This window comes from Alternaria hordeiaustralica, assembly GCF_023758085.1.
Source record: "Alternaria hordeiaustralica strain BMP 2776 chromosome Unknown scaffold_4, whole genome shotgun sequence".
Lineage (NCBI taxonomy): Eukaryota > Fungi > Ascomycota > Dothideomycetes > Pleosporales > Pleosporaceae > Alternaria > Alternaria hordeiaustralica.
In genome coordinates this window covers 1,674,675-1,692,367 of record NW_026056776.1, presented here as the reverse complement: position 1 = coordinate 1,692,367, position 17,693 = coordinate 1,674,675, and the positions used below count along the sequence as shown (strand labels likewise).

At 54.1% G+C, this 17,693-nt stretch overlaps 8 protein-coding genes across 8 annotated transcripts; 3 read left to right on the top strand and 5 right to left on the bottom strand.

Annotated features, from left to right (window-relative positions):
• Positions 1-1,599: 1,599 nt before the first annotated feature.
• On the bottom strand, positions 1,600-3,877 carry J4E84_003340 (uncharacterized protein; the record flags this gene model as incomplete). Its single annotated transcript, XM_049385953.1, has 2 exons — positions 1,600-3,489; positions 3,536-3,877. The coding sequence occupies 2 exons, from the start codon at positions 3,875-3,877 to the stop codon at positions 1,600-1,602; spliced, it is 2,232 nt and encodes a 743-aa protein (XP_049246830.1).
• A 1,038-nt stretch (positions 3,878-4,915) lies between these two features.
• J4E84_003339 (uncharacterized protein) lies at positions 4,916-5,831 on the bottom strand (the record flags this gene model as incomplete). Its single annotated transcript, XM_049385952.1, has 2 exons — positions 4,916-5,560; positions 5,613-5,831. 2 exons carry the CDS (start codon positions 5,829-5,831, stop codon positions 4,916-4,918), a joined length of 864 nt encoding a protein of 287 aa, XP_049246829.1.
• A 407-nt stretch (positions 5,832-6,238) lies between these two features.
• J4E84_003338 (uncharacterized protein) lies at positions 6,239-7,384 on the top strand (the record flags this gene model as incomplete). Its single annotated transcript, XM_049385951.1, has 2 exons — positions 6,239-6,243; positions 6,304-7,384. The coding sequence occupies 2 exons, from the start codon at positions 6,239-6,241 to the stop codon at positions 7,382-7,384; spliced, it is 1,086 nt and encodes a 361-aa protein (XP_049246828.1).
• A 1,279-nt stretch (positions 7,385-8,663) lies between these two features.
• On the bottom strand, positions 8,664-9,560 carry J4E84_003337 (uncharacterized protein; the record flags this gene model as incomplete). Its single annotated transcript, XM_049385950.1, has 2 exons — positions 8,664-9,452; positions 9,555-9,560. 2 exons carry the CDS (start codon positions 9,558-9,560, stop codon positions 8,664-8,666), a joined length of 795 nt encoding a protein of 264 aa, XP_049246827.1.
• Positions 9,561-11,476: 1,916 nt separating this feature from the next.
• J4E84_003336 (uncharacterized protein) lies at positions 11,477-12,562 on the top strand (the record flags this gene model as incomplete). Its single annotated transcript, XM_049385949.1, has 1 exon — positions 11,477-12,562. One exon carries the CDS (start codon positions 11,477-11,479, stop codon positions 12,560-12,562), a length of 1,086 nt encoding a protein of 361 aa, XP_049246826.1.
• A 402-nt stretch (positions 12,563-12,964) lies between these two features.
• J4E84_003335 (uncharacterized protein) lies at positions 12,965-13,945 on the bottom strand (the record flags this gene model as incomplete). The annotated part of the gene is made up of 1 exon (XM_049385948.1): positions 12,965-13,945. One exon carries the CDS (start codon positions 13,943-13,945, stop codon positions 12,965-12,967), a length of 981 nt encoding a protein of 326 aa, XP_049246825.1.
• Positions 13,946-15,426: 1,481 nt separating this feature from the next.
• On the top strand, positions 15,427-15,990 carry J4E84_003334 (uncharacterized protein; the record flags this gene model as incomplete). Its single annotated transcript, XM_049385947.1, has 2 exons — positions 15,427-15,432; positions 15,460-15,990. The coding sequence occupies 2 exons, from the start codon at positions 15,427-15,429 to the stop codon at positions 15,988-15,990; spliced, it is 537 nt and encodes a 178-aa protein (XP_049246824.1).
• A 110-nt stretch (positions 15,991-16,100) lies between these two features.
• J4E84_003333 (uncharacterized protein) lies at positions 16,101-17,642 on the bottom strand (the record flags this gene model as incomplete). The annotated part of the gene is made up of 2 exons (XM_049385946.1): positions 16,101-17,611; positions 17,639-17,642. The coding sequence occupies 2 exons, from the start codon at positions 17,640-17,642 to the stop codon at positions 16,101-16,103; spliced, it is 1,515 nt and encodes a 504-aa protein (XP_049246823.1).
• Positions 17,643-17,693: the final 51 nt, after the last annotated feature.

The window sequence follows — 17,693 nt, the reverse complement described above, 5'->3', positions numbered from 1 at the left end:
AACAACCTCTAACCACGCGCAGGCCCCCAAGACGGCATCCTCGACATCCTCGCCAGCAGCACCGGCGCCCCCCCCCCCCCCCCCAACCCCAACACCCCCCGCCCCCCCCCCCGCCCCCATTCCTTGTAGAGGCTTTCACACGCAGCGTGGCTTGTCGAGCGAGTATAGACGGGACGCCGTACGGAAATTCAGTAGTAGGGCTGTGGTGATGACTTGCAGATTTGCTCCGCGGCGTCGCTTAGCAAGCGAAGGTAGATGTGTGTTGCCGATTTCTACTGTCGCGGTGCGTTTTGCATACATGCCTGGTCTTCGATGAGCTCAGCGTGGGAGTTGGGACTATTGCCGCGGAGCGCCCGTAAGCTGGGAATGGTGGGCTTGAGGAAAGGAAGTGCGACAGTGTTTGGTGGATGGATTGGTAGAGATGTACATGCAGAAGATATCTGCATGACGGTTTGCAGTATCTTGTTGTCGCTCTTAGCTATATGTATACGGATTGAGACTACGAGAGAGCTTCCAATATACTCCTTCACGCCACGGCTCTACGTTCTTTTGACATCATACTATCTAGTGTGTTTGCAAAGAAAAAAACTATTCGTGTTCTCAGGGCTTCTACAAGTCGTATAGTCTGCTGCTCGTAGTGCTTGAGACCTGCATTTTAAGTAAAGAATTTCCTCGAAAAGGAGATCCACGGTTCCAAAACAAACAAAGGTTTTGAGCCTTTTGCAATTGCTCTTAACATTTTCATTCCACTACATATCCACACTTATATACACATCCACATACGTACCCCTAGTTGACGCACTATCTACGATATCAATCCCCAAGTCTGGGTCAAAGGCGCACTCTATCGTTGTTGATTGATAACCAGTCAGTGTGGTTCAGCCCAGCAGCGAGGATCTGCACCCATTCTAATATTCGTAGTATACTGTTGCAAAAAACGACAGACTCGATGAGTTTGGAAGAAGCCGGTCCAGTGTAAAAGACGAAATAAGTTGCCCATAGATTTATTGGACATTATCTTGTCGCTGTAACGCGCCTCTTCATCTACTGTACTATTGTAAGACGTAAAAGAGAAACATCAACGACTTCTCATAGCTTACCTTAGCTTACTTATCAACACCACAACCCTAGAAAGAGATTATTTAGTAATAGCACCTACACCATGACCTTCATACCAAGACTCCCTCCACGACACCATACCATACCACACCAACTACCACTCACCAAACTACAACATCACATTAAACGTCTTGATCTCACCCTGACGACAATAACCACAAAGATTGAAGCGTACACAACGCCGAAGCGCGTATCTATCCATTTATACAAAAGCCACACAACCTATGCTCATTCTATTTACTCTTCTCATCATCCATTTCGATTCCATTCTCGCAACGTAAACAAGGCATGACGCTGGAAATCTGCCAGAAGGCCAGATCGATGTCAAACACAACGGTAAACAGATTTCAATGACAACCCACAAACGCCAGAGAAATGCCAACCAAACATCGCTATCAACAACCATGCATTGTCTCCAACTTTTTTCCCTTTTCTACCTCACCACCTCACCACCTTCAAATACCGCGGAGTCAATCACAATCACGAAAACTCAACACGACTCCCCCCCAACCTCGCCTGCTTAGCCTGCGCCCTTTCCGCTCTCCGTCTCCTCCTGTTAGAATCATAATTACTAAGATCCGTCTCAGTACCATACACAGGACTACTAAGCACCGTATCCGCCGCAGCAGGAATAGGAGGCGGAGGAGGGAAATTCGCTTGATCAGGCGCTAGATGCTGTTGCTGTTGGCCATTACCGAACATAGGTGGAGGGCCTGGCGGAGGCGGAGGAATAGTAGCTTCAGGCATGCGCAAGGTGCTCGAACTGGGCATGGGCATAGGCGGAGGAGGAGCACCGGATTGTTGAGCCATTTCCGCGGCTTGAGCAGCTTCCATGGCTTCTGTTCTGCGCCAGCGGTCGCCGCCGACGCCGCTCATGGAACTTACGCTGCCGGCGCGGTTTTTGCGTTGGCGTTCGCGGCGGCGGGCTTCGCGTTCTGCGGCGGCTTCTTCTTCGTTGAGGCGGCGGAGGGTTACGTGGCGGCCGTCGTTGTGCATCTTGACTTTGACGGATACGGGAGGCGAGGCTACGTCGTCTCTGCTGCCGCGGCGTTCCCGTTTGGTGGGTGAGCCGGCGGAAGTGACTGTAGCTGCTGCTGCTGCACCGGCAGGTATTATTGGTGCGTCTCCCGTGCGGCGTCGGCTGTGGTGACGGCCTCCAGGTGAGTCGTAAGCTTCGGAACCGGAATCTGACAAGACACTGTAGACACCGGCGCGAGGGGGACGACTGGGGTTGGGCGTGACGGTAGAATCCATGGGTCGAGATGGGCGCTGCGCTACTGAGGGTGTAATGCCGGTCATATCGCTCTCAGATAGAATGGTGGACGGTGCTCTATGGCCTCTCCTTGGAGGTGCTCCATCACCCGTGTACTTTTTGCGGCGTTGGCTGTTCATGCGGGCGACCCGTTCCTCTTCCAGATCTTGTTGTCTCATCTCTTCCACGCGGTCGTCTTCCTTCTTCTTGCTGCGCTTGCTGAGAGAATGCTTCAGGAAACCGACGACTCCCATCGTAGCGACACCCTCCTTTAGTCCATACTGTCGATCCCTAGGCCTCATCTCAGTCTCTTCGCTGAGGCTTGTCCGGCTATCAAAAGAGTCAATGGAGGTGACACTTCCATTTGTGCGGTGACCAGGTCGCATAGCACTTCCAGACAAAGCCGATGCTTGTGGGTTGTCTCGACGCCAGTCGTTTCGACGGTTTGCTGGAGATTCGGGTGCCCTTCCTTCTTCGAGTCTGGAGATGTCGGTCTGAGTGACTTCGGAGGGTCCCAATGGGCGGCTGTAACTGAAGTCGCTCCCTGTCTCGGTCGGAGGATGCTTTGGTTTGCGATTGAATAGTTTCTTGACGGCGAAAATACCACCAGCTGCAGCCCCAACTCCTAGGAGCTTGTCCTTCCATGTAGAACCTTTGTTGCCATCGGCACGGTATTTCTCATCGCTCAAGTACGATTCAGTGAACTCAGAGTCGGCGACACGAGAGCGGGAATCACGGCGGGACCGAGAGTCGGGTCGGGAACTCAGAACTGTGCCACCGTGCCTGCTGCGGGTGCGGCTTCGAGATCTTCTTGACCCCAGCGCGGCTAATCCTGCACCGGCTGCTCCCGCTGCTGCGAGCTTTCCAGCGCCGGGGCCTCTGCTCGTGCGTCGACTTATTCTGGTACTGTATGAGCGGTCGGTGATGTAGGTGCTACGGTCATCAAAGTCCATCTCGGGCTGGGTCCTGTAGGAAAGGACGAAGTAGAGGATGACTAGGATGAAAGTCCACACTGCGAAAAGGATGAACAAGGCCAGTGGTGATCCGTATAGTGTCAGACCAAGTGGGATCTGGGCAAGTCCAAGCAGTGCAATAGTGCGGCCTAGCCATTGATGAATCTACATAAGTTAGTCTTTGCCGCAATTGCGCTTTTTGTTTACTTACCATAAGCTTGAGAGGGATCTTGAATCGCTCCTTGCCCTTTTCTAGCTTATGAATGAGAGCGCCACCAAGGAATTGAACCATAACAAGAGTGTATAGCGCAACGCCGATGCCATGGTGAGGGTTGGTCAGAGACCTCTCGAGGCCAACAGCTTGGAAGCTGCAGACGATGGCAGCAGTCGAGAGTAGGACTGCTGCTACCTGCAACCAGATGTGGACTCGCAGGGCGGTTCGTGGGTTGCGATGGTAGAAGCGAGCCATGAAGATAGCTGCGGGTATTACGAATAGGAAAGCAATGACTGCTAGTACGCCGTGGGCTATGATGAGAGCCTTGTAGCTGGCCATGCTGCGGAAGCGATTGCCCATGCCTGAGTAGTCAGTCTCTGTGTTCGTTTTTTTTTTAACAACGAAGATTCTTACCATTCAATCGCATCGTCTCAAAGTTGGGGGCTTGCAAGTTGGGCAACAGAAAAGTGTTGCGCTGCGAGTCCCATGTGCCATCTCCCACATGCATCGTGGCCGAGTCGTAGACGCTCGACCCAGGGTCCGAGAGTTGGTTTGACATTATCGCAATAATGTTCCGTTTCGCGCTCAATAGTCAATTCCTTCAGAAACAGTCGTAAGGTAGATGCGTAAGTCGTTAAACACACCAGGCTGACGGACGAGGTAACGACAGAAAACCGGATTCTCGCTAACAACGCAGGCAAGCAACAATACGTGGAAACAGAGAGTCGTAACGTCGTGACAGGCGTAAGAATAGCGAAAGTAGGCCGGGACGAGGTGGTATAGTCGTGCAGTCGTGTAGAGCGTGTCCGGTTGGACAGCTCGCGGTGGTGGGGGAACGTCAGCTCCTGGCGCCGTGCAATGGACGTCGATGGGAAGAAGCGGTTTCTTGACTGCAGGGAGCAAAAGTCTTCTCTTCGGTGCTGCAGCTGCAGATGTCACGAAAGGATGGAATCGGTAGCCAGCTCAATTAGCTCGTCGAGGGCTCCACCAGCCGCATGTTTATGGGTGGAATGGCCTGGCAACGTAATCGATAGGTTGAAGGGCGGTGAGTGGCTGGGGCCGGCCAACCACAGCCCGCCGCACCCCTGCACCCAGCCGCCCAGTTTCTGAGACGACTCGAATTTCTGGTTTCCGAGGCCGATTGATTAGCTCGGCACGCTGCTGGCCGCTGCTCTTGGGCGTGCATGCGCTGGCAGTGAGGCGAACCGTCACTAGGCCTTAGGGGACTTGCTCAAGCACCGTGTTCGCAGGTGCATGGCCACGAATTAGAAGACGGGTCAACACGAGTCGATTGCGCAGAGAAAAAGTCGTTTCAAGCAGTGGTATCTCGAGTCCATAACGCCGTAACAAGCCCAACACACGCTCACCGCAAGGGCGTCATCCCTCAACATCCAACATGTCCCTTAGCGCCTTTTCAGACGCTCGGAGCCATCTGCCTCTCTCTTCTAGTTCATCTCCGATTCCACCGCCCTCTTCCTTCCGTCTCCGGGCCTCTCTAGCTGCCGCGACGGTTCCCTGTTTCTGCGTCTCCAGCGGCCTCAGCTCGCGCTCCAGCTTCTCCAAGTCTCTGGTTCGGTTCGGGATGGTAGCCTGCAGACTTGCGATCTGCGCATTCAGGGCTGCGAGCTCTGCCTCCCGTTCGCTGAGCACTCGCTGAGTTTCTGGAAGTGGGAGAGACAGCTCAGGGTTCGTCGAGACTGGTGTTTGCTCGTGCTTCAACTGCTCAATGGTCGCTTCCAGGCCAGCAATCTCAGTCGGAAGTGACTCAAGCTGTTGCGTACGTAGTTGGAGACCCTCATAGCGCAGTGCGAGCTCTTTTCCCTTGTCCTCCAGCTGCTTCAGGATCTCGGCTACCTCCAACTTGCGCTCCTTGAGCTCTGCCTTGAGACCCAGTATCTCCTTTTCCTTCTCGTCGTTCTCGTGCGCGTCGACCAGGCGGGGTGGGTTCTCCGTTATGCTGCGCAGGAACTTCTCCTTGGTGACCTGCTCGACGTAGCTGAAGCGTAGCTTGCTGAAGAGTTCCTGCAACAATGTTAGGCCTGTATCTCTCTCATGGCATTTCGAAGACGCGTACTTTGTAATGTAATAGATCAGCCTCGAGGGCAGCCGGATGAGTGTCACCATTCTGCTCGCTGTCCTCCGACGCCGCCGAGTTGCGCTTCTTCGCGGCCTGTGGGAGATCCTTTGGCGACAGTGTCTCTGCAATAGCCAAGAGCTTGAGTGACTTTGACTGCTGCAACTGTTCCAACACTGCGGCTGGTGTTGGCGCTGCTGATTTCCGCTTGGGTCCCATTGTGCTTGTTGTAAATGAACTGGAGGATTGAATGTTTGTTTGGGATCGCGAATGCCCGCGTAGGGCTGAGTTCCCCGCGGCGACTACCGCATGCAGCTAGCACGGCCCGCCGCGTGGAATGATTTCACATGGCCGCCCGGGATCTCGCAAGGTCAGACTTCTGCGACCCTTCATCTCTACCCCAACAACAGTCGCCCATCATGGCCAGGGACCTGAATGACGACGCGTACATCGCAGAGCTTCTGAAAGAGGATGCAAAGAAAGCGACCAAGACATACGAACTCGTTGGCATCGATGCCTTCAACCCGAGGTGCGTCATGAGCCTCCGTACACGCTGTGCAGTCGCATGAGCGTTGAAAGTACATGAGCACTCCATTATGAGACTGCTCGTGCTAATATTCTATAGGATGAAGTCTCGCGCACCTAGACCGAACAAAGGCTTCCTGCAACACCTCATCCGACAGACTGACAGCCACAACTCTGCGCTCCTTGCTAAAGAGGCTGCCGAGTCTCGCGCCCGACTCAGGATGATGGATCGGGAGAAACGACAGGCGGTAGGACAAGGGGGCGCATGCGCGCCAAGCCGATCCGATGTCGAAAGCGCGGGCAACCAGGGACGGTTGGCGCCATCAGGAAGCGACATCGACCGCGAAGCAGAGTCAAGCAGACGACAAGATCGCGGCAAGGACGAGGGTAGGCATAGGAAGAGGCGCGGAGAAAGAGAGGAAGATGGTTCGACGACCCCGATATCTCGACGACATCGAGACCGAAGCACAGATGGACACCGACACAAGAGGAGACACGATAGTGAAGACGAAGACCAGTCCAAACGGAAACGGAGACGATCAAAGTCGCCCCGAGACAGATCGCGTAAAGACAAATACACTAAAGAGCAAGAACGCTACAAGCCCCGGGGAAGAGACCACAAGGACCGCGAGCACTCAGGGCGCACATCGCACCGTCGAACATCTTCGCGGTCACGGTCACAATCACAATCACCCCATTCCTCCAAGCACAGAAAACACAGCCGACACCGAGACCGGACTCGCTCCCTCAGCCCAAAACGCAAATCCACCACCTCCAAACCACCCAAACCCAGCCGCCACACCACCAAACGCACGCCCTCCCCAGCATCCTCCTCCTCCGACCCCCTCGAAGCCATCGTCGGCCCCCTCCCTCCCCCGCGCTCACCGCCCGTCCGCTCCAAAGGCCGCAACGCGTACAAACCGCAAAACGGCGGCATCGAATCGCGCTTCTCCTCCTCCTACGATCCCACCACAGACGTGCGCCCGGCATCCGACGTAGAAGACGACTGGGGCGACGCCCTAGAGGCACTGCGTGACCGAGCGCGCTGGCAGCAACAAGGCGCCGATCGACTCAAGCAAGCTGGGTTTACGGATGATCAGGTGAGGAAGTGGGAGAGGGGGGATGTGCAGGGGGAAGAGGACGTGGTGTGGAGGAAGAAGGGGGAGGGAAGGGAGTGGGATAGAGGGAAGGTTGTTGATGAGGAGGGGGATGTGGATGTTAGGGCTGATTTTGGACGGTTGAAGTGATGATGAGATTGAACTTGGTTTGCATAGCAAGAGCAAATGGTATCTCGGCGAAGATACAACGGCATACCCTAGTTCTCTCTCCTAGTCCCAACATTACTACCATCACACCTCCCTCCCCCTCTTCATCCTCTTCATCCTCCTCCCTCACACCTCCTTCCCCAACCCATCCACTCTACCCATTCCACTCATCCCACTCATCCTCCTCACTCCCAATGCCTACCCACCAGTCCCATCTTCCTCCCATCCACTCCCTCCTCATAACTCGCACTATCCGAACCCCTATCCGAATCCGTATCCGGAAAACTCAAATCACTCCGTAGAGTCTCGACGTCCGCTTTGTCGCCTACGACTGTCGTGTCGTCGTCGCCGAAGGAGTAGCGTGGGTTGCGAAGAGGGAGGCGTGTGGGGCGGGAGCTTGAGGCATTGTTGTTCCTGTTGTTGGTGGTGGTGGTGGGGGTGTTGTAGTTGGTGATGTAAGGGTTGGGGTTGTGTTGGGGAAATAAAATGGGGATTTTAGGTGGCGGCGGCGGTGGTGGCACCGGACGACCAGCGTACGTATCCGGATAACGATGATGGATACCCTGGGGTGAGCGCGGTAGAACGTCTAGTTCAACAGGATAGGGCGGGTACGCTGTCATACCATTATGACTCGTATCCGGCATCCTCGCTGGCATATTGTCAAGCTCAACCACCCTCCTCTCCCCTTCCTCTCTTCCTGCCCCAACCCGCCCAATCTCCTCATTCGAGCTCGAAAAACCCGACCACAACCTCGGTATCGGGTGCCCCGTCCCATCATTCCCATTCCGCTGCAGCACAGCATCCAGGGGGCCGCTGATAGTAAGCTGCTTCTCTGCTTGTTCTGCTTGCTCCTCCTCCGGCGTTCCGCTTGTGCCGTCTAGGAAATTTCCTTTTGTAGGGGTCCTGATGAGGAAGGTTATTATGAAGATGAGGGCGAGGGAGCCGAGGAGGGCGCTGATGGCGATGGATGCGGGTTCGATGCTAGGTGTACGTGAAGAGGGTGAAGAGGGGAGGAGGCCGGGAGGGGGTAAGAGATAGAGAGTTGGTAATGGGGTGGGTGGTGTGGAGGACATGGGGGAGATTGTGATACTAGTGATAATATAAGGTGGGAGAAGGGAAGTTAGTCTGTCTGCGGTGTTGGTGGTTCTGGGATATCAGGATATAGGAGTGTGTACTTGGTGATTGATTGGTACAAACGCTGTTATCTGCACTTCACGTCTGCAGCTCTGGCACGGTGTTGTCTGTGAATTTCTACCGACAATCAGAAAAACGGGGATGAGGATACGCTGGAGAAAAGATCGTCCCAGTCGGCTAAATCGAGCTGTATCGCATCGTTGATTTGCGAAGAAGGGTGGTGCTCTTGCAAGACACTCGAGGGGGAATCGTTGAACGTCTCCAGCGCAATTTCCTTGTCCACACCTTTTAAGTTCTCTTGTCCCATAATCCCAGCATCTCGATACCTTGCTATAACCTGGAGGAGAGATTCGTACAGTTTCGCTGCTGCGAGTGAATCTTCTCTCGCATCCGCTATCATCTGCAGTCCTTTCGCCAAATCATTATCTTTTTGTAGCTCAGCTTGCAGTTCACCGGATCTGTTGAGGCAAGCATCCATGAGTAACGCAATAGTGGCAATGAAGATACTGTACAGACCAGCTGGAGGACGCTGGGGGCGGTGCGCGAAAGGGTGACGTGACTGTAAAAGTTTTGTTTCGAGGTAGATGAGTTGGCTGGCTGAGTATAGACAAGCGGTGCGGGAAGAGGGGCTCGTTGAGATGTTCATAGATGCGGATGACCGGGCGAGGGAGGTGAGGTGCAGTTTACAGCGCTGGGTGTGGATGAGCGTGTTGAGGAAGTAGGCTTGGACGAAGGTGTGGTTTGGCTTTTCGGAGGAAAAGGTGCTGTCATAGTAGTCTAGCTGGAAGAAAGCGGGCGTCTCGTGCATCATGTCCACGAGTTGTCTGTCCATTGCCATGAGATGAGCATCGCGCTTGAACGGATCTGATGTAATTTGATCGACAAAATTGCGTGAGATCTCTGCTAGATGGATGCGCTGGAGGAAGTATGACATGTCTGTGTGCTGGGAAAGTGGCAGAGATGGCTGGGGCCCGACAGCAAGTAGATCTACGTCATTGATGTTTAGGGGCTTGTTTACGTTCATGTGAAGGGGACTGGATTGGTATACGCCTTCGCTGGGACCGCCGTATCTTGCTGCAAGAAGCCTGTGCAAGTCTGTCAGTCTACTTTATACCATCAATGTATCAAGTCTTCTCAATTCAACGTACCAGTCCGTAGCAGTCAGATACCACCAAACACGACGGCCAACCTCTGCTTTGAGCGTCCCTGCCGCATCGACATTAGACACATGATCGATCTGATGAAGACCCATTTCCCGACCCAGCAACAAGCCAGTCGATATCAAGGAGCGGTATCGTAGAGAGACACCCTCTATATTACACAAGACGTATGTTAGAATGATGATGCCTTGTATAGCCTCCAAAGCCAGCAAACGTCCCTCTTGCAAAGTCTCAAGCACCGTGTGTGTCGCCTTGACCCAAATAGACGTCTGAGAGCGCGCTTGGGTCGAGGACATAAATAGAGGACGTTCTCTGTTTAGTCCATCCGGTACACTCCATACATGCGTTGTATGAGCGATGATACTTAGCAGTAGAACGACTTTGCTGGGATGAACAGGCTCACCGCTTTCGATTGGACGGTAAATTTCGTCGAGGACGGCTGGTAACGAGGGGGTGTGCGTTACGTGTTGAATGTAGTTGAGCTCGGTGATGTAAGTGTCAAGGAGTATGGTGGCTTCTTCCCTTAGTGGGAGCCATATACATGGTGTTAGTCTACCGAGTTGCGTTGTGTAGCTCAGTGTTGATGGAATTGTGCGGATGTGGCCGATCTTGAAGACGATGTGGTTTGTGGTAGGCAGTTCGAAAGAGCTCTGACTCATTGAGACACCTTCGAGATGTTCCACCATGTCTCTCGTTTGCTGGATCTCGGAAGGCCGGTACCCCTCGATTTCGTCTCGAGCGGTTCCAGAAACGATGGCTGTTCGGCCAATATCGTTGGCGTCATTGCCCGCCTGCGGAGAAAAGGCAGTCTCTCGTATGATACGTTCTTCGAGCTCCTGCACACGAGCCTGAAGTGCATCTATCTCAGCCTGCATATCAGGTTTTCCGGCTGAAGAGAATGGTGTCTGGATGTTCTCATATGGCTGTTGCTGTGTGAGCGAAGCCCCGATCGAGACGGGTGTCTGAGGGCCTTGAACTTCGCGTGCCACCGGGGTAGGATCGAATTGACATGTCCTTCCTCGTGACCTGCAACTTGTGCATGGCAGTGGTCGATCACAGCGAATCTTGCGCGACCGACAGAAGTTACAGGAGTATTGTCCTTTGCGATTGGAACGTTCTCGCTCGCCGGAAGCTGGCATGACGGTTCTTGAAATCCTGGTAGACAATCGCAATGAGAGAACAGTGGCAAAAAATCAAGAAACATATTCTCTAAACTGGGGAGGAAGATGGTTGGTCACATGAGGTATGTCTGCAGGTGAGTGCCAAGCATACCGCGGGTATTCCGCGGAATACCCGTCGACGGAGAAGCGATGCTGACAGCATATTCCAACCTGGGACTACGCCACTATGGTCACAGAGTCGATTGTCGAAGGATTCAGGAACAGGTAAATCTAGAACGAATTGACCCTGCAAACAGCAAGGATTTCATAGGAGCGTACTTTCCAGTGCTTCGAGAGGGTGGCGCTTTACGATCTCCGTCGTACGGGCCTGCTGTTCTTCGCTCACAAATATGAACGAGCCGATATGGAGCTGCAAGTAATACATGTAACAGGTCCGACGCTATCGAGATCCGTGTAATAACAGGACAGATGCGAATGTTTAGATTCAGTGATGTGATGCGGAAGTGGCGAGCAATGGCAATGGCAGTGGCGAGACCAGACGCCGACATTCGCACCAGTCATGCTCGCCAAGACGCAGCTTTCGTCTGACTCGTTCTCAAAATAATTCCACCCTCCACTTCCACCACATCTTCCCCTCCACCACTCCACCAATGTAACCGATGTCATTCATCCCCCGCCATGCCTTCCCACAAATCCCATCGCTGCCCCGGTCCTACTTCCTGGGCCACCACAAAGCCGGCCTGGCAAAGATGAAATCGCTCCTCACCTCCATCGACCTAGTAATCGAATGCCGCGACTACCGTGTCCCACTCACCTCGCGCAACCCTCTATTCGAAGATGCGCTGGAAGGAAAAGAACGAGTCATTGTGTACACGAAGAGGGATCTGGGTGGAGGATCGCGCGATAACCGGAATGAGGATGTCATTGCGAAGTGGCATCACCCTACTACGACGATGTTTGTGCGGAACGGGAAGGAAGCTGAGGGCGAGATTAGCGGACGGAAGAGCGTGATCAAGCTTCTGGACATCCTGCGTGAACATGCGCAGAAGAGGTGGAAGCTAGTCGGCCACCGCGTCATGGTAGTAGGCATGCCCAACGTGGGTAAATCGACACTCCTCAACGCCCTTCGCGCACAAGGAATCGGTCGAGGCAAAGTCGCAGCCACGGGTGCACAACCGGGTGTAACGCGCAAAGTGAGCAGCAGCGGCGTGAAGATCATACCGAGCGAAGACGACATGGAAGCAGCGGAGGCAGCGGCGAAGAAGAAGCTGCAAGGCGTGGGCGGAGGCGTTTATCTGCTTGACACACCCGGTGTCTTCATCCCATACGTCCCCGACGCAGAAGCCATGATGAAACTAGCGCTCTGCGGCTCCGTCAAGGACACCATCATCGCGCCTGTTATGCTCGCGGATTACCTGCTCTACCACCTGAACCTCCACTCGCCGTCGCTATATTCCGAATACGCGTCGCCTACTAACGACATCATCGAGCTCCTTACTGAGATCGCGAAGAAGACTGGTAGACTGGGCAAGGGCGGGGTCATAGACACGGAAGCGACGTCGCTGTGGATGATTCAAAAGTGGAGGCAAGGCAATATGGGACGCTTTCTGTTGGACGAGGTGGATGAGAAGAGTTTGGTGAAGGCGAAGATTGATGAGGAGGGGCTTGCGCCTAGTTTTAATCAGGCGAGGAAGGCGGAGCGGGAACGTAGGAGAGAGAGGAATAGGGCTAGGGGGGAGAAGTAGGATGGTGAGGCGGAGTGTCGGTGGGAGTGTCGGTGGGTGTGTGGCACGGGTTGCGCAAAGCGTCTAGTACAGATGTTTAATGTGACCACGGCCTAATCGAACCACGGCTTCGAAGGCATGTCCGACATACTCATGCTCTGCAATTGTTCTCTACCGTCTTCATAACAAAAGACGGTACAGTTGGCCTATAAGTCAGACCGAAGTCCTCATCTTACAACGCAACAACCCCAGCGAAGTCATCAAATTTTCCTTGAAATCCTTCTTTCCCATCCTCCAAACAAATCTGGGCGTAACACCCCATCTTCTTACACAGCTCCACCAACAAAACTTCCCCCTCACATGCCTTACCCCACTCCAAGTCCATCAAAAACCAAACCACGCAACACAGATACATCAATCCGCTCAAACAGCCCCCACCGGACCCCCCACATCAGTTCTACCAAGCATCCTATTATACGGCGGCGGCTCATCATGATAAGGCGGCGGTTCCTCCGTGTGAACAGCCAGTTCGTATAACCTCGGCGCAGCATCTAATTCGTGGTATGCCAGCGGTCCCGGCCCAGCTTCGAATACATTAGGAGGTTCGGTTGGAGCAGCCTGCCAATCCGTGACTACTTGCACGGGTTGTGTGCAAGCGATGCCGGACCACTCTCTGTCCGCACATCGACCCGTGATCTCGATTTGAAGCTCGTATTCTAGGTTTAGGCCGTAGCTAGTGAAGCTGGGTGCTATGTTGCCATCCTTTGCGAGTTCGATGTTCGCCACGTCGAGCAGGTTGAGGCCGTCGTAGAGGGGCTCGCCGTCACCTGTTTCGTATTTGTGGTCGCAGAGGACGATGGTGCGGCGGTCGGTGTGGTTGGTTACTCTGCTGGGGTGTTTGAAGAAGGCTTCGTTGGGGAGGAAGACGTTGATTTTTGCGTTTAGCTGGACTTTTAAACGCCGGATGAAGAGATCGGGTGGGGAAGGCAGCGATTCCGAGCGTTTGGTATGTTGCACTGTTACGATAGCTGGGAGGGGGGATCCAATGACTAGGATGCTGGGTGGAGTGGCGAGCACGTTGAATTGGGCGTAAGGGATTTCTGCAAAGGACTCGATGCCGAAGAGGAGTTCTTTGTCGGCGAGTTTGTCTTTGAAGCGGCCGAGTTTGCTGGAGTTTTCGCCGTAGTTGGGGAGGAGTTTGCGGGTCCGGATTAGCTTCGCTGCGCTGCAGTGTTTGGGTAGTTTGGTGCCGAAGTTTAGGTCGGGTTGCTGGAGGGAGCGGTCGTAGGGGGGCGCTGGTGGCATGTAGGTGATTTCTTGTCGGACTCGTACTGGTGGTGTGCCGGGTAGATCGGACTCCATGTACGCTTCTAGGTGATATACGACCCGTGGACTTGTGGGCATGGGACCGTTAAGCGTTGGAGGTAAAGGGAATCCTGGAGAATGCTGGAAGCGGGGATGGTTCCATTGGTCCCCTGGATGAAGCCATACTCTACCTAAACGTAGGCGTACGAAGTCAGTACATGTCTCACATGCAGTTTGTACAGCGATTATTCTTACCAGCGGGAGGCGGTATCGTAGCATGGTTTCCGAATGTGAAGGAAAAAGGCAACTCGACTCTTGCAGGATCCCTCGCGTTGTTGGCGCGAAGGTGGAATTCATCAGCTGCGATTTCGTGTATATAGAGAAATTGCGAAAGCCCATAGAACTCGAGATGCACGCTTCTTCCATGGGCATCTTCAACGGCAGAGAAGCCTTTTAGACTTATGCTTATGCGTTTAGGTTGTGATGTGGGCACCACGATTAGCTGGCCTTGTACGCAGTCCCCGCTTGTGTAGGTCGGTGGCGGACTGAGCACTTCGATGTAGACGGGATTGTCTCTGCGATTAGCTCGGCTGCCGGTCGCAGCAATTGTTAATACCATGATCAGCTGATGGACGATGGATGACTGTAAGACAAGAATAGGAGAATAATTGTGGTTATGGAAAACAATGGCATTGTACAAGGCTACCCACGGGGTCAAGTATCGACGGCGATGTCGCTTCGGTGCCGCCCCTGTTCCTCGGGACCTGCCATACCAAGCCCTAGGGTGTCACGAGTTAGAGCCGAAGTTCCATCTTGGTATTCAAACCCGGGTTTGATTGTCCTGGACGCCCTATGGGCCTAAAGACCCGCGTATCAGCACCGGTGGCTCAGCCTCGATGCTTCGACAAGCAATGCTCGCGAGATCGCCGTCAAATCTCCGTCTGTCAGGCCTGCCGTGGTGTTGCAGGTGTCTTGCGCGATGACGAGGCGCTTTGTGGTGATGCTCATTGGTGGTGTTGGCGGCGCCGGGGTCGTGCCGTCATCGATGGAGGGCGCGACTCGCGACTTCTGGACTTTTTGACCCTCTAGCAGCCCTCGCCCGTCCCAACCAACACGGCCAGCCATGTCGTCCAGCTACACCTGCACAGCCTGCTCCAAGGCCCTCTTGAGGTCCTCTACCTCGCTGCTCCAGGTACACAGCCACAACCCCCTCCCCAAAGCGGATAATTGACTCTCGTAGCGAACGAATCGAGCGTCTCTGCGCCAAGCACGTCGAACAATCTCCACCACCTCGCCCACCGCCTACCATGCCTCGCAATCGCTGTCAGCAGATGTCAGGCCCGAAGCGATCAAGAAGCCGCATCCCGCTGTCGCATCCGGCGTGACTGGCCTCGCCCAGAAGCTGCGCGAAAAGGCACCACTCATGACCGAGACGTACGTCGCATACGGCGCAACACGAGACCTCATCAAGGAATGCACAAAGCCCGGTGAATACAAGATACCCCAAGCGCTGCTAAAGCGGGGCGAGATACCCGTCGACGAGAACGGTGTGCACCTGGGCGAGGCCGAAGGGTGGTGGTATGACAGTAAGTGCTGGAAACAACAATACCCAGACCCTCGCTAACACATTTTGCACAGCCCTCGGACTCAAGCCAACCTTTTCGAATTGGGCCCAAATCACCTTCATCCACATATACATGCTACAAGTCCGCTTCCGCATGTTCCCCCAGTCACACGCACCAGTATGGATCCAGCACCTCACCAACCAAGCCTTCTACGCGGCCGAGGACCGGCTGGTCATATGGCACAAGTTCAACGCCAATTCGCTGCGTCAGAAGCACCTCAAGGATATGTTTTCGCAGTGGCGGGCGGTGCTGCTGTCGTACGACGAGGGGCTGATGAAGGGCGACGCTATGCTTGCGGCGGCTATCTGGCGTAATCTGCTCGGCGCAAAGGAAGATGTTGACTTTGAGAAGCTGGCACAGATTGTGGGGTATATGAGGAGAGAGCTCAAGAGGCTGGATAGTGCTACGGATGATCAGGTCGCGGATGGGACGTGGACGTTCCGTGGTAGTCCCGGGGACGAGGCGCCTGTTGTTAAGGCGCCGAGTAGGATGATGGCGGCGGAGACTTCGAAGGCGTGATTTATGAATGGCACGAACGGGATGTAAGAGAAGAACCATGTATCAACAATATGTATATATCTTATGAGAGATGTGATATGGAAACAAGCCTTGTCATATTCGTCCCCATTTCACTCGTGTCCTTGCATACTCAAGCTTAGCGCCTTCTGCAACTCTTCCTCATCCCCACTTTCCGCAGTCGAAGCCCGCCCTTTGCCTTTCCTATGATGGTGCGCTTCCAGAAGACTTTGCTTCTTGACGTACGCCATCACAATCTCTTCTTCCGTCTTTTCCTCCATCGTCTTCTCACCTGATTTTTGTGACTGGAATTCACCTTGCGTAGTGCCTCCAAGATGACCGTAGTCATACGAGGGCGGCCTTTGGGCGCCTAGTGACCCATTACTCGTTGTAGCTGCTACTTGCTCAGATTTTCCTGCTCGCTCCCTATCGAGATCTTCACATGCATTGTCTTCGTTCATCTGACGCTGTTCCTGGAGACTTTGCGCCATGGCTTGTTTCAGCTGTTCTTCGAATTCCAGGGTTTCTCTTGAGTGTTGCTGCGCTTCGACTTCGCTGGAAGCCATCGCCTGGAGTAGTTCCTCACTGGATTCTGCTTCAGCGCCTGCGCGCGGCGTTTCTTGTACTGGCTGATGGATAGACCCGCTGGTCTCCGCCGCTCCGAGCGGTACTTCAGGTTCGGTACCCGTAGTATGCGAATTGTACTCCGAGGTGAGTGTACCACTTCCCATATCTTGGATAGAAGCATCCGCAGACCGGGCTGAATCCGCGGTAGACCCATCAACCGCCTTCCCCTTCCGCTGTGCATCCAAAACATCTTTCATCATCTCATCAAGCCCATCTTTCTTCTTCAAATACTTCTGAATCAACATCCACCTCTCAACAACATCCTGCTTCTCCTCCTCCCCACTCTGCACCCACTCCTGATACCCCTGCGCCGTCCTACTCGTAACAATATACGTCTGCACACTACCCCCGAACCTCTTCTGCACCTCCTTATGCACCCCCTTCATCATATAACTCGGTATCCCAAATAGCGCCGCCCCCGGCTTAGCTATAAAACCCCCAATACCCTTTCCTACGCCCTTGAAAAAGCCACTAGCGCCTTCTTTCTGGGCACCCTTCCAGGGCTGTGTAAAGAGACCAGTGACGCCGTCGTACCAGCCGAAACCAAATTCGCGGCCTATAGCTACCATACTGGATTTTAGATCGGAGACTTTTTCTTGCGGGCGCACGGTGGTGTCGTTCCAGAGCTTGGGCGCGTTGTGGAAGCCTTTTGTTATGCCGACGGAGAGTTCCATGGGGGATTGCACGCCGGCTTTTACGATGCGGCCGAAGCCTCTGCTTGTGCGTAGACCAGTGGGGCGGAGCATGTCATTGTCTTTGCTAGAGCTGGATGCTACGCTGGGTGTCCGAGATGCCGGAGTGGGGAGGTTGGGGGTAGTTTGAGAGCGGGCAAGCGGTTTCCGCTCCATTGCACTGGGATGGGGGTGTTGTTGTGAGCTTGATGAAGCGGAGCTCTCTCCTACAAGTGACGAATCGCTCCTCTTTGCGGCGTTCCGTACTGAGGTGTCAGACTGCTGTCTACTAGGTCCAAAAGGAGCTTGAACAGCCTTTGCCGTCTCTGAAGGCATCTCAGCTATCCCCATACTCATGCTGCCTAACGTCCTCAGTATTCCCATACCAAATCCAGAGATAGGCTCCAG